The sequence below is a fragment of the Canis lupus genome, chromosome 5 (assembly GCF_048164855.1).
Source record: "Canis lupus baileyi chromosome 5, mCanLup2.hap1, whole genome shotgun sequence".
Lineage (NCBI taxonomy): Eukaryota > Metazoa > Chordata > Mammalia > Carnivora > Canidae > Canis > Canis lupus.
Genome location: NC_132842.1, coordinates 41,530,158 through 41,555,314, shown reverse-complemented (window position 1 = coordinate 41,555,314; position 25,157 = coordinate 41,530,158). Strand labels below are relative to the sequence as shown.

Here is a 25,157-nt window from a genome sequence, read left to right as displayed (position 1 = left end):
GCTACTCTCTGTACATGCAATACCAAGTAAAACTTGAAAGATCATTTTTCCTAAGTTAAAACCCAACACAGGGATCCCTGGGTGGCGCAGCAGTTTAGCGCCTGCCTTTGGCCCAGGGCGCGATCCTGGAGATCCGGGATCGAATCCCACGTCGGGCTCCCGGTGCATGGAGCCTGCTTCTCCCTCTGCCTGTGTCTCTGCCTCTCTCTCTCTCACTGTGTGCCTATCATAAATAAATAAAAATTAAAAAAAAACAAAAAAAAAAAACCAACACAGACTACACACAAGGAAAGCACAGCCAATATAGGCAGCCCTCACTATGCACTCTGCAGGACACTGTACAAGTAATTGCAAGCTAAAGCCATATGATGCAATCTCAAGAAGCAATGGAAAAAATTACAATTAGTCCATAAGCTTTAAAAATTTTTGTCAAAACATTAAAAACTCACTTGGACCAGAAACTAAAGCTTACTGACCCTAAGGAATACGAAATGCTTCTAATTTTGATCTTCTTTGAAACAAAGAGTCTAATGTTGTGAAATACTAGGTAAAACATACCAGTGTATCGTTAAGGAATATGAAACTTCATGTTTCACATCTAGCTGAACTCTGAAGAAACCGTTACTTTAAGATCAACATCTGAAGATATCAAGCAATACAAAGACTAATAAAAATCTGATTATCCAAATGAAGTGGCATAGCCTGCTTAGCTAAATAATTTGTCGTTGGTTTTTAAGAGTTTAAGTAATCTTTTGGGGATCCCTGGGTGGCTCAGCGGTTTAGCGCCTGCCTTTGGCCCAGGGCATGATCCTGGAGTCCTGGGATCGAGTCCCACATCGGGCTCCCTGCATGTAGCCTGCTTCTCCCTCTGCCTGTGTCTCTGCCTCTCTTTCTCTCTCTGTCTCATATAAATACATACATACATAAATAAATAAAATCTTTGAAAAAACTTAAGAAAAAAAAAAGAGATTTTAAGTAATCTCTATACCCAACATGGGGCTAAAATTTATAATCCTGAGATCAAGAGTCTTACGCTCCACTCAGCCAACCAAGCACACCCTTAGTAATTTGTTTAGCATTTACCCATTTTACAAGAAACAGGAAATAATTAAGGAATTAAAGTTCTACTGACAATACATTTTTCACTGACAGACTTGGAAAATAATTTAGATAAGCAGTTGTCTTACATGTATGCAGATGGGCTGTATAAGCACTAGGAACACAGAGTTGCGGCGAGGGGGAATATTCCCTAGGGTATCAATAAATATGATCTCACTGAAATACAAAATCTATGTATGACAAGACATTAAAACGAAAATCAACGGGTAGGGAGAAACTGTAATGTATGTAAAAATCAAAGGAGTTAATAGCATGCATGAAAAGATCTTTTCTGGGTGGCTTAGTAGGTTAAGTGTCTAACTTCAGCTCAAATCATGATCTCAAGATCCTGGGATTGAGCCCCACAACAGGCTCTACCCTCAAGAGGGAGTCTGCTGTCCCTCTGCCTGTCTCTTTCCCCCACCCCCACCACTTAAGCTCTCTCAAATAAATAAATACAATCTTAAAAAAAAAAAAAAAAAAGGCTCTCTCCTACTATTAAGAAAAAGACAAGTTCATAAAAAGGACAAGGAAAACTGTGAAGGAAGCAATCTACGGCCAATCAACATGAAATAAATTGAATTACACCAGCATCTGGAAAATGTAACAGGATTCTTTTTCTTAACAGGTTACCCAAGATGTAAACAAAATATGCCGACACTGGTAAGAGGGAGAGAACATTGGTACTACCAGGCTATTGCCGAGAATATTAACTGGCTAAGTCCAGCCTGCCTTGTTCCCTCCCCCCAACTGCCAAAACTTTTCTGAGGTTAACTTAGCAGTATCTACCAAATATTAAATAACAGAATCATTTGATTCAGCAACTTCACCTCTAAAAATCAATTCAACAGTAATATCTGAATGTGTTCACAAAGAAGTATGTATTAAGGATGTCCTAAACAGCAACAGCAACTTTTGTTAATAGGGGGAGAGGGGGGGAGTTGTGGGGGACAACCTAATCAACTCATTATAGAAAAATTATCCGTTTACAGAAAACTATGCTATCACAAATAGATTTATATATACATAAATAGCAAAATTTGAGACATATTTAGTAAAAAAAAAAAAAAACAGGAATACTGTTTTTAAGACACTATAAACACGCATGTACACCACACATAAATCCTGTATACATGTACATAAAGCATAGCAAAGGGCCTAGAAAGCATATGTATCCAAACTTTTATTAATGAAGAGGCTAGATGAAAGTGGAATTCTGTAATTTTTTCCATGTAATTCTTTCATAATGTATGTATTTATGGATTCACGTATTCTCTTCTAATAATATCAGATCAATGAGAAAACAACTCAAAGCAGGACACAAAAACTATAGATATAAAACATACAGAAAAAAGGTTTCAAGGATAACATAAAAGATGTGACATGCAAATAACAAATGTTCCAGAAAAGGAAAAACAGATAAAGAGAAGCAATAATTAAATAAATTCCAAAAGAAAAGTTCCACCAATCTGAGGACAGACCCAAATCTGAAAACTGTTGAGGGCCCATGAAGTTGCAGACTGGTGAGATTCAGAGTTGGTTACCAACTTTTCATGTACAAACACAGAAACCACAATCTAGGAACATATTCTTTGAATGGACTATTTTCATAACTTCAATTGTGGTAAATATTTTGTAAATATTTTATTTTTTAAAATGAGGCTTTGCATCAAGTTGGTAGAATGAAATATATAGAAAATAATTATTCCAAATGACTTTAAAACAGAATAATCTGTAATGAACCCCTCGAGTAAGATTCCCTGAACATAAATGTAATGGGGGTGGGGGAGGAGTTAAAAATGGTTTTCAGTATCACACTGTAAAAGCGACAGTGTTAGTACTGTAATTCTGTGACTTGTGTGTGAGAAAAGCAAATAAATAATTATGTTGCTATCGCTTAGCAAGAGGATTTTCAGCAAGAAAGGCGATATTGAGTTTAAACTAGATGATGAGGTTCAGTAAAAACCTTATAGTAAACCTCAACTGCAAATAATTATATGAACTCATGATATGTCTTTAAATGTGTGCATCTTCAATCTTCAATCTGTCTAGCAAAGAGGTCTAAAAAAAAATGACTTTTTCAGTAATAACAACTATCCCTAGATCCTATAAATGCCACATCCCAGGAAAAGAAACCAGGCTCCATAGCAAAATGGCCAAATCTAGGTCTGATGCAGGAAATACATGAGACAGCCAGAAACATCTTTGTCAGAGTAGAAAACAAGGTAGGTATCAAAGAACAGGGTTGCAACAAAAAACCCCGGAGTCAATCTTAAGAGGCTTCACGCAGCCCAAGATGAAACAGTTGAACTTTGGTAAGCATAATAACTATCCTGGAGAGAAGCAAAGAACATGTATTTAAATCTATGAATCTATAATACCCAAACCAACTCATTACTGTGAAAACCTCAGGCCTACTGACATTTTGGGCTAAATAATTCTTGTAGGGAGATCTCTTGTACATAGTAGGATGTTTAGGAGCATCCCTACCCTCTAACAACTAGATATTACATGCTATTAACCCCTTCCAAGTTATGACAACCAAAAATGTCCCCCAACCCTGCCAAACGTCCACGTATGAATTAGTCTTGCTAAAAATCTGATGAGAATCTGACCAGGTATCTGCATACACTTGCAAGTTTGCAGGAAATTCAGGAATAGAAGACTGAAACAGTACCACTGGGATGCAATAGTAACATTCAGACTGTGAGTCTCCATGTAACCAACATTTATTTTTTAAATACCAAAAACAGGAAAGATGCAATGAAAACACAATGGAGGGGAATCTATAGATTACAAGACATCTGGAACAACTCTACGTAATGTGTGGATTGTACACGGATTAAATGGGCTGCAGCAGGACCAGGACAGAGCACTGACTTAGGAAGAATAAGAAAAGGAAAAATGAGGGATGCCTGGGTGGCTCAGTGGTTGAGCATGGGCCTCCGGCTCAGGGCGTGATCCTGGAGTGCTGGGATTTAAGTCCCACATCGGGCTCCCCACAGGATGCCTCCTTCTCCCTCTTCCTATGTCTCTGCCTCTTTCTCTATGTGTCTCTCATGAACAAATTTTTAAGAAGAGAAAGAGAAAGAGAAAGAGAGAAAGAGAGAAAGAAAAGAAAACCAAAGCAGAAAAGAAAAACACTTAAAAAAAATTTTACACAGTTCTGTAAGTGTAATCATCTTTGTAGGCATATATACCAAATTAATTTTATTTTATTTTTTAAAGATTTTATTTATTTATTCACGAGAGACACGGGGGGCGGGGGTGGAGGGCAGAGACACAGGCAGAGGGAGAAACGGGCTCCATGCAGGAAGCCTGACACGGGACTCAATCCTGGGTCTTCAGGATCACGCCTTGGGCTGAAGGCAGCACTAAACTGCTGAGCCACCCAGGCTGCCCCTAAACTAATTTTAAAAACTTATTTTACACAATAAAAACTAGATTCAGGATCTCACAGTGGTTCAAGTCTATAATTGCGCACAATAAAAATTAAGAGACAGTTACAATGAAAGGAGAAAGACAATTGAGTTTTAGGTCTGAACACTCAAAACACAAGAAACAAGAACCAAAATATTAACCAGATAAAAATAACTACTTGGTATGTATTTTTTAAAGCATGTTTCATTCTATATGATAAACCGTTTATCAAAAAAGGCAATAAATTAACAAAGAATGAAATAAAGTAACTTACTAACTGAGCCAAGTACATACCATGGAGTACCAGGAATGGGGGTAGTAGCTACTGGCTTTGCCTTCTGGGCAGCCTTTTCTTCTTCAGTCATCTCCTCCTCTTTGGGCTCCTAAGGGAAATGAGGTTACTCCCATTTAATTAGTATCACAAAACTATACCTGAATCTCACACAAATACAAGTAATACTGCAAATACCTCAAAGTACAACCAACATCAGGCCTGTTGCTAGCATAGTGAGGACAGACTGTGAGTAGGGACTTCTAAGAAGGTTCTAAAACTTTGCTCCTTAGACAGAGCCAAATTCTAGAACAGCAGACTCCAGCAACAGCAGATGGTCCTATCTTACAGATTCACCAACTATCTGCTTAGGAGCAGAAGTAGAGAACTTAGGATAGAAAACTAGATGAGACCTCTTCACTTAAGGTTCCTTCTTTCTCCTGCTTATTAATAACTTCCTTACTAATAAAACATGACTATCATTAGTCTCTCACTGAATAAAGGAAGCTTCCAAAAAGCAGAGCTCTTATAGTGCTGTTAGAGATCATTCCAGTGTCAGGAGAAGACCAATAAAATGTAACATTCCCCAAATATATAAAATTGTATTTATGGGACGCCTGGGTGGCTCAGTGGTTGAGCGTCTGTCTGCCTTTGGCTGAGGTCGTGATCCTAGAGTCCTGGGATCGAGTCCCACATCGGGCTTCCCGCAGGAAGCCTGCTTCTCCCTCTGCCTATCTCTCTGCCTCTCTCTGTGTCTCTCATGAATAAATAAATAAAACCTTTAAAAAAAAAAAATTGTACTTCTAATTTTTACCATGTGCCAGTCTATACATCAAGAGGCCGGAACTGGGTCCATGCCTTGGTCCAAGGCCCTTTCTTTCTAGGGGCCTTGATTTACTGTAAGAAGTAATTTAATGAAACTTTTATTTTATTTTATTTTATTTTTACCTCATTTTCTTTTTTTTTTTTAATTTATTTTTTATTGGTGTTCAATTTACTAACATTAATGAAACTTTTAAAGGAAAAATTGAATTACCAACTTCAAAGAACCTTAAAATTTCAGAAGTCAGACCATTAACAATTATCTAAAACTGTATCAGATGAGTTTTCAATTACAACTAAATTGTAGACAATAATCAATGCTAGCTCCCAAGTTAACCGGTCGTGGCCCTTTACCTCCTTTATCTCCTTTATAGGCTCTTCTTTAGGGTCCTCCTCCTCCGTCTCCATTGGCAGAGGTTCTTCGGAAGGTTCTTTAATTGGCTCTTTAATCTTCTCCTCCAATTTTTCTATTACAAAGTTAAGACAATGTCACTCAATGGTTTTTGTTATAATTTTCCAAGAACTTTCAGAGACTAAACAGTGGAGATACTCTGTAACCAGAAGTTATTAACCACCAAGATAAAATGTTCTTCTTTGTATCATGATTAATTTCAATATAATGTACTGGTCAAGTTGAAATACCTTGCTATCCCATCAGGAAACTGTCACTAGAGAAGAACCACTGATTGCAGAGGGACATGAAGTCTTTCAAGTCACTCACGCATCCTTTGTAGCAATGATTCATTTTGCTCAAAGGGATAAGATACTAAGAGACTTAGAAACAGGAACTTATGATACAGAAAATTATGAGTTTTCTTCATCCAAGACTCCCCAAGGGCCTCTATTTCTTTCTTCAGAAACACATGCTATACACACATTTCTTCCTTATATCAATAATCTCAGTAATTACACAGGAGAACAATTACATAATTCTTAACTGCAATAATAGATTATGTGTACAGATAAATAATTTAATTTCTCTGGATGGAAAAAAATCATAGACCAACATCTAAGTGGAACTGGCTTTTTAAATTCATACATATTTATCAGTTTGGTAGAAATAAATAATCCAACAACAATGGAATTAGCAAATTCTTAAAATGCGTTAAAAAGGAATTTAACTCAGAATTTCAAACAGCATTCTATTTATAGTACCGTGGCTTTTACTATGTCTCAACAAGTCATTAAAACAGTACCTTTTTCCTTTAGTTCTTGGGGTTTTTCCCAGGTTGATTCTAATGTTCTATTATTATAGTAATAGGTCTTTCCATCTGCTGTTTTATATTCAGTCCACTCAGAAACTGCCGTTGCTCCAGCTAAGGTAGCAGGGGAAGCTGCAATAGCAACCTGGGGGTGTATCATAGGTACGATAGGAGGGGCCATGCCTGGCAATACACCTAAAAGAAGAAGAATACAAAGTTAGGTCCAAGTATCAAACTGCAATGCAAAATGAAAACTTTAAAATATGAGCTATATCTTCCATTAAATATTAATAAATGAATGAGCCAGTTGGAACAAAAACAACAAATCATATAAAATGTGATTTCATTACTTAATGCTATTTCCCTGGTTTAGGTCTAAGGATCTAAATCCAATTAGATTTCAGAAATTCAACCCAAGAAGTACCTTAAGAATAGTGAAAAATTTGGATCGAAGTTATGATGAAGTCCTAACAGTAAGTTATAAAAATCATGACACATTCTCTACATGTGAACAGAAATATATTTTTATAAAGAATCTCTCAAATTCTAATGAAATCAAGCCAACAAACAGTTACTGAGCCTATTTCCTGAGGCAAAATTATCTTCTAGTTCTAAGGTACCTAAAAGGGTATGAATAAAATTCTCAGTTTTAAAGTAAATGACTGAGTTTATTATCAAATCCACTTTAATATACTAAGTGATTAAGTCAGGTGTCCCTGTTAACTCTTTGTCAGTTTACATTTTTTTCCTTTAAAAAAAAAAAGGCAGTTTCTATTTTTTAAAAGATAAGCCAAGCTTAGTATTTTTTTTTTAATCAGACAGCTAAACAAGCTGACATTATATAAATAATTTAAGGTATATGAATCCAAATTGAAAAAAAAAAAAACCCTCAAATCCTATTCTAGAATTTAAGTTTCAGGTAGCTGTCTTCAAGAAGTTTAAAATTTAAGTTTATACTATACACACAAATATTCACACACATATACTCACTAGCATGCAAGCATAATCACATCACTTTACACATGGAAATGATTTTTTTATATTTAACTTAAAAACACACATCAAAAATAAAATTAAATGTTATGAATATGAGAATGAAGTTGTTTACACTTATTACAAAAATTAAGATATAAAGTGATCTGACCTTATTTGCTTTTGTGAACCAAAGAAGCTAATACTACAGGCAATTGGGAAAATTAAGTGTTGGCCAAATATGACAACTGCATTTATACCGCTCATTAAAAAGAAAAATATAAAAAAATCCACTCACTTGGGCAAAAATAAATAAATAAAAGGATAAACAACAACATTCACTACCATGCCAACTTACAGACAAAACAAACTAAGATGGTTTTAAAAATTACCGGTCTTGGTGGTAGCGACTGTCTTTACATACGGGCAGCTGACTATTTGCATCATTGCTACACCTGTAAAATGGATAAGCAAGCATACGTTGGAAAGCTGCCATGGTATGTCGGCTACCACTGGGATTCAGGGAAGTAATTTACCACTACAATTTAGAATGCAATTTCCAATGAAAAAGACCAAGAATGGAGTAAAATTTCTTTTTTGTTTGACATTTTGTGGGAAGTGGTGCCAAATCCAATGATAACTAATTCTAAATTATAGCATCAATTACCTTTTTATCAAACCAGCTGTGATAATACTTGAAGGAGTCTTGAGAGTTTAAAATCGATGAAGGAAGCCCCTTCATTAAATATATATATAACAAGTTCTCGTGTGGGACATTTTCCCACAGGACATCAAACCCATGCTGCTGTTGCTTAGATACCAGTGAAAGGCAGATGCAGCATGACACTGACAAGACACTTTCTCTGTGCTGCTAAGTGGGAACTACATGCAGAAGCTGAGGCATGGAGCATAACCATGCAGAAGGAGAAAAAGAATAAGATAGGACAAAGAAGGGTGTGAGAGAAAGGAAGTAAGGTATGAGATGGATCCAAATATTCCAATGCAAATATTTCAAATAAAAGGGCAGAGATGAAAAGAAGGGTAGCATTCAACTAATGACAAAATATCCATTTTCAGTGCTTGCTCTGTGGAATGTCACAGGCTTGAAACAATGTGGAAGCAGGCTAACATGTGAAGAAAAATACAGCCCCTTTAGTATCACTTATGACTACATGGGCTGATTGTTTCCGAAACCTCTATAATTTAAGCCAACTAAAGGAGTAGCACTTGTATCAAAGAATGGAAATTACGTACAGTTCTTAGAAGAATGAAGACTCATCATGATGCATTACAGTGTGATAAAAAGGGAATGAAAGGAAAAGCTGGAAAACTAAGACTGATTAATTGAAGAAAGCCAAAATTAAGTGTGAAATAGAAAAAAACTTTTAAAGGAAAAGGCTGAAGGCAGGAAGAAAAGGAGTTTGGGAATTAGGTTTTAATTTCTATTTGTTTTGGTTGAAAAAACTAAACCTAGTTTGGTACCAATAATTTAAAGTAATACACTATTTTCCCCACTAAAGTACAGGAAAATAAATTTCACTTAATTTAGAGATGAAAATTGAAATTAAACCCCTGGGTTTGTAAATAATGTACCTAAGTTCACGCACGCACACACAAAAATACTGCCAATTTTTGAAAAATGCCTTTAATTTCTTAATTACCATTTTAAGTAAAGAATATTAAAGCTAAACTTTCAACTACCTCTGAAACTGAACAAAAGCACTAGATCATAAAAGCATGCTGAGTTAAGTCATATGTACGGTTCTGTTTTCCATAACGTTAAAAGAAGCAATGCAAAAATTAATTTGGTTAAAGAAGTTATACCACATATTAGGTTTAAATTAGTATAAATACTGCCATCTGCAGGACCACTGAACCTATTAAGTCAACACTAGAAATTCAATTCTTAGCATATATGAACTTTATTCTCAATGTTCTCCAAAACCACTCCCAAAAGGTAATTTTAACTATCCATCTAAAACAGAAAATCAAGCCTATTCATATTTAGGCCTAAGTGCCATTGTTAAATATCAACTGGGCCGACACAGAATGCCTACATTTGACTAACAACAAAGAGACCATACTGAAAGGTCATCTGTGTTTCTTTTCATGCTATAAAGATAAACTTAAGGTTTTCTTTAAGGATGATTACATACATAAGACTCAAAATTGCCATATATCTGAATTTTTAATCTTCTATTTAAAGGGACATCTGGGGTGCCTGGGTGGCTCAGTCAGATTTGGTTTTGGCTCAGGTGGTGATGATCTCTGGGTTCCTGAGATAAGCCCCATGTCCAGCTCTGTACTCAGGGGGAAGGTGGCTTAAGATTATCTCCCTCTTCCTCTGCCCTTCCCTCTTCTCATGCTCACATGCTCTCTCTCAAATAAGTAAAATAAATTTAAAAAATAAAATTAAAAAGAACCTAAAGGGAGCATCTTCAATTTTCCTGTAAGTTTATTCTCAAATTATGTTCTACTAAGAAATTAGAAAATTTCACTTAGCATTTTGAAGAGTTCCAATGTCAATGACAAGTTTCTTCATATTCTAAGATTTTATAGTTTCAGACATCCTGTAATTTTAATCCAATTTACTATTCCCAATGCCAAGTCTTATTCCTGTATTTTTTACCCGTAATTCTTCCACTCCTTTCCTTCATCTTATTTGACTATCCCTTCCTTAATCATTCTCATTAGAGCCATACATTGCTATTAGAGATAGAACTTAAAGCTCCAGAATAAATAACATCCAAATCCTTCCTGTTTACCTTACTGCCAAATTGATAAAAAGAGATCAATCCCACTGTATATAAAAGATCTGGGGAGGAGCAAAACAAGTCATCTTTTTCTTTTCTTTTTTTTCTCACTAAAGCACCATGGAGAACGGAATTGAAAGGGAAATGAGAAAATGAATTCGTAGTATCAAAGATGCCTTACCACATAGACAAATATTGTTATTATTATTACTATTATACATTAACTCTCTAAGGAATCTTGGCATCTCGGACAAAATTTTACAGATTATCTACCTCAAGCTCGCTTCCAAATGACCTACAAGATGACATTAGTGACTGCCATTTATTAAATGCTTTTTATGACTAAACTTCATAGGTACTACCTCATTTGGTCAAATGGTCACCACTAAAACCTGGGATGAGGATCAGAGAAGACTGTGACATCAAAACAGAGCTATAAATGAAGGGATTTTATTGTGACAAAATTCAACATTCTATAGATATCAATTCTGCTACTCCGTACCTTTCACCCACTGGTCCTATTAACAACTTCCGAAGCAAAATAAAAATCCTTTAGAAAACCTCTCAAATACTTCAGTAATATGATTACCCTACCCAACCCTCAATCTTCCCTCTACAGAATTAACAACCCCAGCTCCTTCAGATCATTCAGAATCCAGCAGCTGGTATGAATACTGTCCTTAACCCCAAAGCACACCTAAGATTCAAGAGCTCATGATCAGTGTCAACCTAGTCTCCATTTATCACCTGGTTTTCTACCAAGAGTATATCCAAAGAGGCAATTATCCAGCAGCTTGTCTTAAATTTAATTTAGAAAAAGGGCAATCCCTAGTATGAGGAAACATTTTTGGTTTTCCTCTTACTTTTAAATAGTTTTGAGTTTCCTAAACATCACATATTGGGCACTTAATTACCTAACACTACACCAACAATGTGCAAAAGGTTTTCCTTAGGGGGAAAAAACCTCTTAAAATTCTGGTTTCTTTCTTGCTAAGGTGTAATAAATACCTAAGTGTTTCTTTTCCAAGTGGTCACAAGGAAAAAGATAATTTAGAACAGTAATGATAATTTTAAAATGTACAAATCTAAGAAACAGCTGTACTACAACCCTATTCTTATATAAAAACTAGTAAAAATAAAGTAGCAATAGAGAGCGGGAGGAATATGAAATTGGGAGACAAGGGGCCTAAGTTCTATCCACCTCTGCTACAAACTAGCCCTGTGAACTTGAGCTCTCTAATGTAGAAAAGCTTCAAACTGAAATACTAGGAGAACAGACCACAGATTAAGGGTTAATTGTGTTTGCCAACAGCAAATGCATTCAAATTAGGATGCCCAACAATGTCACTGTTTTAACCGCTACAGGAAAAATTCCACTTCACAATCTCACCGTTAACTATTTAAATGGTGCAGGTTATGCTTCATTTCACAAATGTTACAAGGAAAAGTTCTGGTTTTGCTTTTGATGAATTTCTTACAGTTAAGTGACACATTTTCTTCCCAGTATAACATAGTTATTAAGAGCATGGTATTTGGGTCTGGAGTGCTTAGCTCATATCCCAACACGATCACTTACTATGTGACCATGGGCAAGTAATTTAACCTATCTGTGTACCTACCTCATACCATGGTTGCAAAACTGAGTTAGTTACACGTAAAGTGCTTAGAGCAGGGCACGATGTATAAAATCAATATGTATTAGCTATTAATGACCTGTTAAGTTCTCAACTTCACAGACTCAGTCCTTCAAAGATATTGCATTTGAACATAGTTACATGAAAAGATGATCATTTTTAACTCACTGAGGCCATTATCAAAAGTGAGTGTAGCTTCAAATGTGGCTCTAATTTTAAGACATGTAAACAACAACAAAAAAAGGACATTTACCAAAACTGAAGAGAAAATATTGCAGTTAGCCATGAATCTTTCAAAAACATTTCAAACAGGTGAGATTCAAGGCAAATTTCAAATGCAACAGACACATGAGAACAAACTAACTGACAATATGAAAACATAGCTGGAAAGGACTATTAGAATCTATTGGTTTACCTGGAAGTGGAATTGGCATGCCAGGAAGGGGAACACGAAACGGAGGTACCATTACTGGTGGAAAAGCAGGTATTGCTGCTGCTGGCTGAGGTACTGAATGAGGAACAGCAGGAGGTAACGTCTGGGGATGCGGCTGGGGAACAGTTTGCACAGGTGTGGCTGTAGGAGCAGGAGTTGAAACACTAACTGTAGGCGTGGCAACTGAAACAGCGGAACTTGGGGTCTGATCTTGTGTTGTGGGTGCTGATAAAAGATAAAAAAAAGAATATGTATCACTCCTTCATAAACCATTTCGCTATATTCATTCATCATTCACTCATTCAGTAAGTACTTAAGAGCCCATTCCATGCACTGCGAGAAATTTCTAACAAGGTCTCTGTCTTCAAGAAGCTTGAAAATAGCTAAATGAAATACAAACATAACTAAAATATAAAATGAAATGGGATAAATGTAGCAGAGTGTACATCAAGACGCAAAGACCATTTCTAACTGTGAGAGGGTACAGAAAGTTGTATACTGTGATGACAGGCCTTGAAAGATTAGGATTTCAACAAGGACAATGACAAAGTGGAGGGAGAAAATAAGTAGTGGGAAAAGTGAGTAAAAGCAAAGAGGAGGTAACGACAAGGAATTGTTTAGAAAATACATGGCAAGCAGTCAACTAATAAAACACAAGGCATATCAAAAGAACCAGAGAGTTATGGCTGGAGAGGCAGGCCAGAGGCATCAAGTAGCAGGCTGTGACAGAAGTCTAAGGAGTCTGCACTTCACTGGGCAGGGAGAGGGAAGAGCTAATGTAAGTGTAGAAAACTGATCTAGGAGAATGCACACCAAAATGTATATTCTCATTACATCTGTAAATGCCTTCCACATTTTGCTACATATCCTTCATTAGTCTCAATTTTTTTCTAAGAATGCATTCATGTGTTATTTGTGTGACTTTGTGAGTATAGAAGAGGTCTAAGAGAGGCAAAATGAAGGTTTCTGTATGGAAAGGATTAATCAATGTTTGTTTGATGAATTAATCTGGCAGATGAATGGGAAGAAGAGGAAGAACACAGGTGGGAAAATCAATTTCAGCCTTTCTGGAATTGTCCAAGCAAGGAAGAACAGAGAAAAAGGTAAGTAATAACTGATGACTGAGTATGAACAAAATGGAGTAAAAAACAAGTCAGGTTTCTCTACAATAATTTCAAAATAAAAAAGTGGAAAAAGAAAAAATAATAACAACTCAGGTTTCCAGTGTGAGAGACCAAGAGAATGTGAAACTAGGGATAATCTGACTCTACTACATTATTTTTAAGTAACAAAAATAAAACATTTCATCTCTAGGATCCCATTTAAAATCAAATTGTGACCCTCCCAAAATAAATAAATTCGTATTTTATACTTCTTAAAAAGTTTTAGTTCTCAAATATTATAAAACATCTTTATTATTTATTTATAAACCATTTAGTTCCAAAACAGAATTCATTTTGGTAATTCACTGGTAACAAATACTTCATTTTTTCTTGATGTAAAGAAAAACTTCAAACTACCTGTACTGGACTAAGAATGAATTTATCAAATTAAATGAAATAAAACCGTGCATTCCCAATCTTTATGCCAATTTTATTCTAAGGGAAAGCACACTGTTGAATACAAGCCACCCAATAATCCAACTGACAAAATTTGTATCTTTTTCAGCTCCTACTAATGAAAAACTCACTTAGGCTGGGAAGATGTGAGCAATTTCATACTTGTTAATGCGGGACTCACCTTGGCTAAATAGACAGCAGGGCCAAACAAGTATCTTCAGGGGCCCAGGAATGAATTGTTGGTCTAGCATAGACCTAGCCTTAGGGTACAGTATCATATTAATATAATTTTATAGAACAGTGTGAAAAATACAAATTACATGCAACATTTGCCCAGTCCCATAAATATACCACTTAGCATTTGTAATCTACCGTAATGGCTGAAAATATGTCTAGTTATTCTTCCCAATGTCCCTGAGAAGGAGGGTTCCATCAGCATTTTTCACAAACTTGCACACAATAAAATGAGTTTATGCTCAACTGGAGCTAAAACATAAATTTCTTAATAATTTTTAGTTCCATTAACACACAGGACTATACCACAGTTCATACAACTACATTTTTAAAAATGTTATAGTAATAATTATTTAGATATAATTAGTAGAAGATAAAAAGTACTGTAGTCAGGAAAAGAATAGGAGTTACAAAAGTATCAAATTTCAAGTGGAAAGGAACACCAGTAGAGATGGCAAAAAGTTATTCACTCAACCCATTTCTCCTGTTGACACAGGATTTTCTAAATCTGATCGTGGCCATGAGTCATGAGAGGAAAGACACAAAGGCAATGAAAGAATTCAATGGAAAACTGGGAAAATGGTAGCTAGGACTTAATGGTCACTGAACTCCTGCCAACTCCTCTTGCTAAAATAACTAATGAAACGCTAGGCCTCAAATATACTACTAATCCAGCTTCAGATATTAATTTAAAAAGACAAGTGACTACAACAGATGGAGAAATACTAAGACTGCAGTATGACAACACTTCAGGATACTGAATCAAGTGAAATAAAAACAGACATCAGGAATACTCAGAAAGAACATCAAAAGTGATGCCTAAAGGCAGTAAAAAGAACATGTTTCTGCTATTCTGTTCTTAGAATAAGGGCCTCCCAATCAGCGAAGGGCAGTACAAAAAATGACAAACCACAGTTCTGAAAGGAATAGTTCATAGCAGCAAGACAGCTTTGGGCCAATGGATAGACCACTCTGATACAGAAACAGAATACACACAGGACAGTTAAAGTATTCTACTACCAACCTTCTTTAAAACAAAGTACTGCTCCTTCCCCTTCCTAAGAAGGAAGGTAACAAAGCATAAGCAACACAGCATCCACAGAGAACTGCAATGCTTTTATTAATCTCCTTCTGCCACTATCGCCACAGGTATGCCATAAAAACTGGCAGCTTCCTGAATTACCACACAGGTTTTGAGAAGCATGAGCCTACAAGAAGGGAAAGGCCCTCAGCCAGCTAGCTCCTGTCCGTTATACTTCCATGGCGGAATTCACCTTAGCTAAACGAGAAAATACTCGTAAAGCATTTACTTACATCTTCCTACTAAGCGCATTTTCCCCCAAACTTCTAAAATATATCAAGTACAGCCGTTAAAATATATCAGAACAGTCTACATCAGGTGTACCTGACTTCTGCAGTTACTCCTTGTTATCAATCCAATTTGAATCTACTACTATTAAATCTCTCTCACTTCTTTCTTACAGGGTAAAAGACACTAATAATTCCCAAGTCCCTGAAGCTACGGGACTTTTCTTATTCTCATCTATTATCCAGGTAGCAAAATAATCCAACTTCTAATTATCTATAGGGTTAACTATGTATTTTCATGCCTGTATCATAACAAATAATCTAATTGGTAAAATCATTCTTTAATTATTTTTGGGCTCAATCTCAGCCTAAAATTAAGTAGCACCATATATATAAAAACACAAACAAAAAACCTCCCGGAACTAGTAGTGTAAATATAAACGACATCCTTTTAAGCAAATTAATTAATAATTCTTCTCTTCCCATTCCTAAAATCTGCTATTAATCCCCTCTCATCTTTTTCGGAAAGGTCTACCCCGGGGGGCCTCTGTGATGTGACACCTGAAAATTCTCTCACTTTTCTGACTGCTTCTATCTCTGCTCTTCATCCATCCACCTGTATCTTATTCTAAGACCTATTTACCTCTAAACGAGATTAATGAAAACTTCCTAGTAATTTTTCCTGATTTCAGTAACACCCTCACAGCAAAAACAAAGAATATCAGAAAAACGTTCCAGAACACTGCACTTACACAGGACCCCGGAACCTACCTCCTTCACCTATTTGTTCTTAAAACTCTTTGTAATCTAGTCTCACTCTAAATATGTTAACCGATATAACCACCCCCAACTCAGAAGTTTCTTAGCAATCCTATGAACTGTATTTGTTCTCATCTCCTGACCTTTGTTCATGCTGTCCTTCTACCTGAAAAAATATCTTTACTTTGAAACCTACTCGAGTCCTACCACCCATCCTTCTTGACCAACCTCAAAACCCAGTTTGTCCACCCATTTACTTGTCTCTCCCTATTCTTAACTTCCTACACCTTCTATTCTCACTGTATAATGACTGTGCACACTTCTAATTGTCCCACATGTTATGCTTGCCTCAATTAAAAAAACTGGAAGGCCTGGAAGGCAGGAACAAAGACACTTATTTTACAAACCCCTCGGCACCCAGCTTTACTATCGGCCAAGATGAACAGCTACTTCTGCACTCCCCGGTTTAGCTCCATGAATGCCAAAAGGACAAATAGTTTCTTCTTCTAATGTAAATTCCTGTTCCTTTTTTTAACCCAAAAATCTTAATGTCAATGTGTATTTTAAACAAAATCAAAGATAATACCTGAAACACTAGGATCATTTTGCAATGCAGTCCCTACTTGTCCATTTCTCTAGCCCCTGAATGAAAATACATGCTGGCTGGTACTCACTTGATACTGTCTGCGAAACCGAAGAGGCAGTTGTTGTGGTAGAAGTGGTAGAGGATGGGGTGGATGATGATGTTGAAGTGGACACTGCAGGTGCTGGGCTACTGGTTGTAGGGGTGGAAGCTCCTACTGCTTGTGCTTGTACTTGCGCCTGCACCTGGGCCTGCACCTGGGCCTGCGCCTGAGCCTGTGCTTGTGCCTGAGCCTGAGCCTGGGCCTGGGCCTGGGCCTGGGCCTGGGCCTGGGCCTGGGCCTGCGCTTGAGCTTGTGCTTGTGCCTGCGCCTGCGCCTGGGCCTGAACCTGAGCCTGGGCTGCAAGCATAGGTGTCAGTTCTGACTGCTGAATAACCTTAACTCCATCTGGTTTGGTCCATGCAGATTCACGTGTCCGAGCATTATAATAATAAACCTGCAGAGGAAGCAAAATCGTTGGTATCCCAGAATCTGTCAACTATCATTAAAAAACACTAATGCAACTATATTGTCTTAAAAGGTATTAAAAAAAAAAATTTAGAAAAAAGAAGTACATGGAAACTAGCTGTTGGTTTATTATAATACTAAAGGTAATACTAAAGGTAATTTTTCCCTTTTCACCCCTTCCCCTAATGTCCTATGAGCACACTGTCTTGAACATTAAAAGGAAACCAAAGTTATATTTTGTGTACAAAGTTAACACAGCAGGCCTCAGACTGCTCTCCATAAAAAGCCCTGTTTGCAAAGCTGACCCGTGACTGGCATTTGGACACCAGAATTCTAAGAGGGCTCCCACCATTCCCTGAAAATCCTGTACTCCTTGGCTCAGGCAAGCTTCAGTGGTAGGTAACACTTCACAGGTACCGTCACAATTCCATGCTGAAGGAATTAAACATGTTCTATGTTCTATTTGATTCCACTGAGGGGACTCTTGGAAGCTTGTGCCTGGTTTCCTCCAGTCTTTGCCCCATACACCTTTCTTTCTTTGCTGGTTTTGCTTCGGATCCTTTCACTGTAATTAGTCTTAGCTGTAAGTACTACTATATGCGGAGTTCTGGGAGTTCTCCTAGAGAACACCAAACCTCATGACACTTTAAAATCCAAGCTTCCAGAATCATAAGTAAACATATGTGAGCATTCCAGGCAACCCTACGTCTGTGCAGAAGTCCAATCCGGTGAGCCTTTCTTGGCGTTCTAACCTATCCAGTGCTTATCTGGAACTTGTTTTAATTGGCAAGGATACAGTCACTGATTTCCATCTGCCAGGATAACCACCTAAATATATTTTATAATTTACCTTCCCATCTGGAGTTTTATTTTCAACCCATATCTCCTCGGTAGGAGGCAGTGCTGGAGTACCAGGAGCAGTCACAGGAGGCATTCCTGGTGGAAACATCATACCCGGCGGAGGAGGCATGGTTCCCATGGGCGGAGGCATAAAAGGTGGTCTCTGTTGATTAAGGAAAACAGTAATGGTCACTTACATTTATCTTTCTTTTCCTTCAAATAATTAAATTCTACCCAATAGTAAAGTAGTATATAAGAGAAACTAGTTTTATAGTCCATTTAAATACATTCATCTAGGTTGTATAAGACAAGTTTCTCTTTAACAAAAATGACTACTCACTGAGGGGGGCACTTGACGGGATGAGCACTGGGTGTTATTCTGAATGTTGGTAAATTGAACACCAATAAAAAATAAATTTATTATTAAAAAAAATGACTACTAAAACAGACTTAACAAGAAATACATCAAAATACTGACAGGGTGGCACCCTGGGTGGCTCAGCGGTTTAGCGCCACCTATGGCCCAGGGCGTGATCCTGGAGGCCTGGGCTCCCTACATGCAGCCTGCTTCTCTCCCTTTGCCTGTGCCTCTGCCTCTCTCTCTCTGTGTTTCTCATGAATGAATGAATGAATGAATGAATGAATGAATAAATATTTTTTAAAAAAATACTAACAGGAGTCCTCACTGTGTTACAGCCTCATGGATGAATCAATCTTGCTATATTCTTTACTTTAACTGTATTATTTCATGACCCTGGGCAGTGGATTATTTTCAAAAGGAAAAAACTGATTTAGCATTTTGCTGAACACCAAGCACACCAATGCCTCCATACCTCATCTATGACAGGAACCAATCATAAGAGAAACATTATTTCATAAAATAACACAGCAAGAACTAAAAAAGAAAAATCAGCTATACCTAACCCTTTATTCTCTTTTCCTATAAAGCAGTTAACTATAATAAGGTAGGAAAATATTCATCATTTCCTTTTTTTCCCAAATAATACTAATAATGTAGCTTAAAAACACAAACATCAGGAAGTTTCAAAGACAGTTAAATAGTTATCCATTTTACTTTTAGTGAAAATAAGAACTTAAATGGTATATATTACAATTTTTAACAAATTTCCTGGAGCCATTGCTGATCTAATCCTATCTCTGACAATTCCTTTACTGTCATTCTTTAACAATTGCTGACACAAGACCCCAAGTCAAACAATTTAACTGCAACTGCTATATCTTAACTTACTAAAGCAGAAAAGTGGTCTGATATTTTAAAAACAGATTCTGAACAGGAATTTAAAAGATGCCTCTATAATCTATAAGTAACATTAAAATTGAACTACCCAAAGTATCTTAAACTGTATAATGGGACAAACACTATGCTAATAATATGAAACTGCATTTCCTTTTTCTAAAACGGTCTTTCCCATACTCCAGGTTTTTCTGGATTCAGTTTGGTCTTTCCAGCAACAGCACACAGACTTTCATCCTATGAAATAACCACCCTAAATACGTTTCATGCACCATTAGCTGGAAATCATTTGGATTTGAAGTAAAACCACTCTCTTATCCATCAAGACCAAGAAATGCATCACAACATTAGAAAATATCACATTACAACATCTGACTTATTTCCATTAGAGAGTTACATTAGTTCATTACATTTTATGGTTATTTCACAAGTAGATTTAACTCTTAAAGACACAAATTAGAATATATCCACCTATCATTACAAGTTATACCGGAGTCAGTAGGTCAAAAAGCTATTTCTTATTCTAATCTTCAAAGAAATATAAAACCATTTAATACTGGGGGGGGGGGGCATATAGGAACTATCCACTACTTGGAAGGCAATACAATTACTTAGCAAAATATTAAAACCTTGTGTCTCTTCCATAAATATAACCCTATCTAGACTGAATTAACTTCACTTAAATACTACATCGTTACCCTTTTCTATTTTTAGTAAGTTCAATCTTGATTATCTAAGCTAATGGAGGGCAGATGACAGCACTATATTCGGTTTCAGAGGTGTGCTGGCTAGATAAACATGAAAACAGATACATACTCAAACAAAAAGAATACAATCTCAAAAGTAGACATTTGAGAGTTGATATCTTCATGACATTTTAGACAATAAATGAGTCTATGTAAACTAGAGAAAAATATAATGCCTCAGGTTAAAATACCAAAAAAGCATTTATTTAAAGAAATACCACAATAATTCTATTTCTAAAATTTTAAGATAACCCTTTTTTTCTCCTCAGGGAGAGAAAATCCAAGTATTCCACTTACGTATTAATTGTCACTTTCTAGATTCTCTCCTAGGCATCATTTCTGGGGGAAACTGCTCAGAAATATATATACATACATTTACACTTCTTGGCAATATGGATCAATGAAAATAAATTTCGCTCACTCTATATATTAAGACTTCAAATTTCATATCCCATAAAGACATTACTAAATTCTCAAGAGACAAAGGCATGTAAGAACTACCCTGCTGAATCCTAGTTTTACATGTATGGTTTTTTTCCTATCACCATCTAAATTCCCATTCTGAATTTCTGTACTAATTATATTACCACTGCTTCTGGACAAAGATGCTAACATATGGATGTTCTCTTTAGCTCCCATTTTCCTATACAATGAAACTAAGAACTGGTTTTTAAGCAAAACTCATATATAATATCGATACTAACACTAACACAGAAACAGCAACCTCTACATTCTTTACCTGGAGGTGTGGAGGGCCCATGGGTGGAGGAATCCCTCCTGGAGGAGGCATTGGCGGCATATTAGGATCAAAAGGAGGGCGTCCAAAAGGGGGCCGAGGTGGTGGTGGAGGGCCTCGCATCATACCAAATGGTGGAGGAGGTCGCATAAGAGGTGGTGGGCCTCGCATCACTGCATTTGGTGGGGGAGCCGGGCCTCGGAACCTCAAGGCCTGCTGTTGAGCCATCCTGTGTGAGAAAGCAATGCATAAATTTTTCCTTCTCAAAATTATAAAATGTAGCTACTGATCTCTAATTAAAATCAAATTTAAAAGGCCCTTAAAAGCAAGTGGAGTTGTAAAGTCCTCTTTTTGCAATCATCATGGCAAAAAGTACACTGGTAAGAATGATCAATGGTCACCAAATCTGGGAGGAACTTTGGATATGGATGATATTTGGATGGTCTTAAGACATTTCCCCACATGCTATTTACAGTTGCAGGATAGGATGAAGAAACACTACATATTAAGGAAACTGGGCAACATCCTGACCAAGTGATCAAAATTACTATCATCTAAAATGGATAAATGGATACCATGTGACTGAGAGGGATACAGTATCACCTATTACAGGCAAGAATGTATAACCTCAATCTAATAATGAGGAGATATTAGACAAACACGCGTGATCCCGGAGTCAGAGGATTGAGTCCCGCATCGGGCTCCTTGCATGGAGCCTGCTTCTCCCTCTCCCTATGTCTCTGTGTCTCTCATGAATAAATGAATAAAATTTTATTAAAAAAAAAATTATGAAGTCGGATAACTGTGTTGTAGTTAAGAGAGTATCTCAATTCTTAGAAAATAGACACTTAAGTACTTAGGGGTAAAGGGCCATAGTATATGTATCTTACTTTCAAATGGTTCAGACTAACAAAGAGCATGCATACATGCAAATTATATAGCAGAAGAGAGAAAATATTAACAATAGGTGATTACCTTCATTTTTGGAAATTCTTGAAATTACTTCCAAATACAAAGTTTTTACAGGAGAGGTGGGCAGTGGCTTCAGAGATCACAAGTATTCTTTAATTAAATGAAAAGCCTTTTGCTACACTGCACCCCACTCCATCCTTCAAACTCTAGCTAAACACCTTGGTTTTCTCCATGGCACTTCAACAGATAGGTAGTAACATCTAACGTAGTATTATCCACCTCTTCTTACAAGTGCTTTTTCAAAAAATTACTAACTCTGCTTACTCTATGTCAGGCAGTGCTCTAAGCTCTTTTTAAGTGATTTAACCACCATAATAACCCTATGACGTAAGACACTAGAGTTGACCCTTGAACAACACAGGTTTTAACTGCGCAGGTCCACTTACAGGCAAATGTTTTTCACTAAATTCAGTACGGTACTAACTTATAGTCTCCTCCTTATGATTTTCTTTTCTCTAGCTAACTTTATTGTAAGAATACAGTATACAATACATATAACATACAAAACATGTGTTAATCAATTGCTTATGTTATGGATAAGGCTTCCAGACAAGAACAGGCTATTAATGGATGAGTTTTGGGGGGAGTCAAAAGTTCTGCTTGAATTTTCAAATTGCATGGGGGCTGGGGGTCAGCATCCCTATCACCCACCCACATTGTTCAAAGCTCAACTGCATGATCAACCTCATTTTAAAGATGAGGACATTAAGACACAGAAAAGGTAAGTATCACTTGCCCAAGACCTCACAGCTGGTTCAGCAGTAAAACTAGGATTTGAACACAGGCAATTGGCTCTTAAACACTACGCCCTGTTGTCTACATAAGGCCCTTTAGAGCAGAAATTAGGTCTGTCCCGCTACCCTGTATATTCCTAGCACACAGGTCTGCACACGGTAGGTCTCAGTATGTGTGCAATCAACCGATGAATACCTAGGTGATATCCTACACAAGCTACCTTACAAGTAGGTTATGCAGAATATTCTAAAAACTATTTTTAAGGTAATTCGCCTTATTTTTCTCAGTAGCTACTCTCTCTCCTTTACACATGAAATTTACATTTCTGTGCTCACAAGATTACTAGTTACATTCCTTATGTATATTTGAAAATAATAATTTTTATACTCTCCTCACCAAGCTCTTCCAACTTTTCTGCATTTTTCAACCTTCTGCTTAAGATTATCCTTTGAACTTTCTAAATTTTCCACACTGTAGGTCAACTGTCACAAAAAAATCCTAAGAATCAATATGCCTTCCATGAGAACGCCAGGATTATAAATAAACACATCCAAGAATTATTATACCAAGTGTATTTAACCAAAATTGCAAATGATTGTACACTCAAGGTTACAAAGTATGAGGTAAAAATAGTGACTACAAAAAAGCAGCAATGATTGTATCAGAATAATTAGTCTTCTTCAAACCATAGGCACCCCCCAAAGACAGCCATTGTTACTGAAGAAAATCTTAACCTTTGGGCAGAAAAATATTAAAAGCCAAGGAAAGATACTCTGTTTCAGCACTGAGTTAAAAATGCACCTTAATCTTCTGATTTCCTTTGAGTCTGCCTCTCCCTTTTTGAAAAATTTACAGTAATTCTTTCTTTAGAATTTCACTTCCTAGTTAACAGCTTGAAGTTAAGCGTTTAGGCTCTAGAATCACAGAAAAGTCAAATCAGGGCTCTGCTTCTTGTTGTGAGGCTCGTTACATAATTTCTGAGCTTGAGTATACTCAGATGTAAATTAGCAGGGGAAGAGAAATAAAACCTATCTCCTATCTCTCTGTTCAATGAGATAATCCCTGTGAAACATTTAGGATAGTATCCGGTACACAGTAATCGACTTTATCATTACTTTCGTTCCCCTATAAAACCTAGCACAGTGCACTACTTGAAAAGACACTTCACTGGCAATTTGACTAAACAACTTAGCTATCAAGTCTGCCACTAAAAATGGTGACAAGATTCACAGAATTTCCCCCATCAACAGCCTAAAGTTGGCATCTTCTGATTCAGATCTGTATGACACACGTGCAGAGCTCTTTATACCAGTTTCATCCCAACAACCTTACTAGAAACTGCGAGGAAAACATGAGCTAAAAAGTACTTGGAGCGACACCTAGCAGTTAAGTCTTCACTAAGTATTAGCTAGTATTACTGTGGCTATAACATTAGTATATAGGAAGATGAGTAGGTGTTAAACGGTATTAATATTAGAACGTTAGCTTCACTATAGCGTTAGCTATATTGCCATAGCTATATTATATATTGCCATAGCTATATAATAGCTATATTACTATAATTACTATTACCAGACTCCCTATAACTGACCCCTCTGTAACCTGACCTCTCTATAGACTCCAGTCTTCTTTTTTGATCAAATACTTGAACAGTTCATTACCTTGAAGCCTCTGCCTGGCATGCTTTTCCCCAGATGTTTACATAACTGGCTCATTATTCTGTCTCAGTTCAAACGTTACCTCAAACTCTTTTCCCATCCCAAACCTCTCCCAATCCCTCTGGCTCATTACTCAATGTGAATTTTCAATTATGATAAATGCTATAGAGCAATTCCTCGCTTGTTTACTTCTGTATTATCTCTACCCACTAGTATATAATTTCCTTTTAGTGTACTGCCGCAACCCAGTGCCCAGGATGATACTTGTTCAAGCATTACTCCTTTAATGAGAGTGAAAACTGGATACTTCTTATATACTAGACAAGTTATATGGACAGTATTTATACCAACTCGTTTATACTCAGACAACCAGTTAAGGTTAAGTTTGGCACCACTGAAACTATGACACAAAAAAATAACTTGTTTAAAGCAGCTAGCCAGGGATAGCACCAGTGTACTCTTATGCACATTGTACAGTTGGGTAAATTGAGATTGCAAGTACCTTGTTGTAAGATGTAAAGCATTAATAGGTAAACAAAGCCCTCAGATAAAGGATCTACAGAAACAGGACTCTACAGAAGTTTTGTTAATGGTCCTCAAACATGAAGGGATAGGTGGCATTTGAATCTCTGAATAAATTCTATCTACTGTGGGTTACT

The 25,157-nt window shown here is 36.7% G+C and overlaps 1 protein-coding gene across 6 annotated transcripts in view; it reads right to left on the bottom strand.

Annotated features, from left to right (window-relative positions):
• Nucleotides 1–25,157, bottom strand: part of TCERG1 (transcription elongation regulator 1) — a 64,158-nt gene that overhangs the window by 35,902 nt on the left and 3,099 nt on the right. For 4 of the 6 annotated variants that reach the window (XR_012031179.1, XM_072826361.1, XM_072826362.1 and 1 more), the window contains exons 2-9: nucleotides 21,137–21,362; nucleotides 18,407–18,559; nucleotides 17,140–17,545; nucleotides 12,588–12,830; nucleotides 8,178–8,240; nucleotides 6,808–7,008; nucleotides 5,966–6,078; nucleotides 4,813–4,901 (exon numbers count right to left, since the gene is read on the bottom strand). Coding sequence is in view for 5 of the 6 variants with exons in the window: in XM_072826361.1 (XP_072682462.1) it covers nucleotides 4,813–4,901; nucleotides 5,966–6,078; nucleotides 6,808–7,008; nucleotides 8,178–8,240; nucleotides 12,588–12,830; nucleotides 17,140–17,545; nucleotides 18,407–18,559; nucleotides 21,137–21,362 (1,494 nt within the window). In the remaining variant the exon portion in view is untranslated. The remainder of the gene's footprint in view (nucleotides 1–4,812; nucleotides 4,902–5,965; nucleotides 6,079–6,807; nucleotides 7,009–8,177; nucleotides 8,241–12,587; nucleotides 12,831–17,139; nucleotides 17,546–18,406; nucleotides 18,560–21,136; nucleotides 21,363–25,157) is intronic. The other 2 variants (XM_072826364.1, XM_072826365.1) reach the window with 1 other exon arrangement.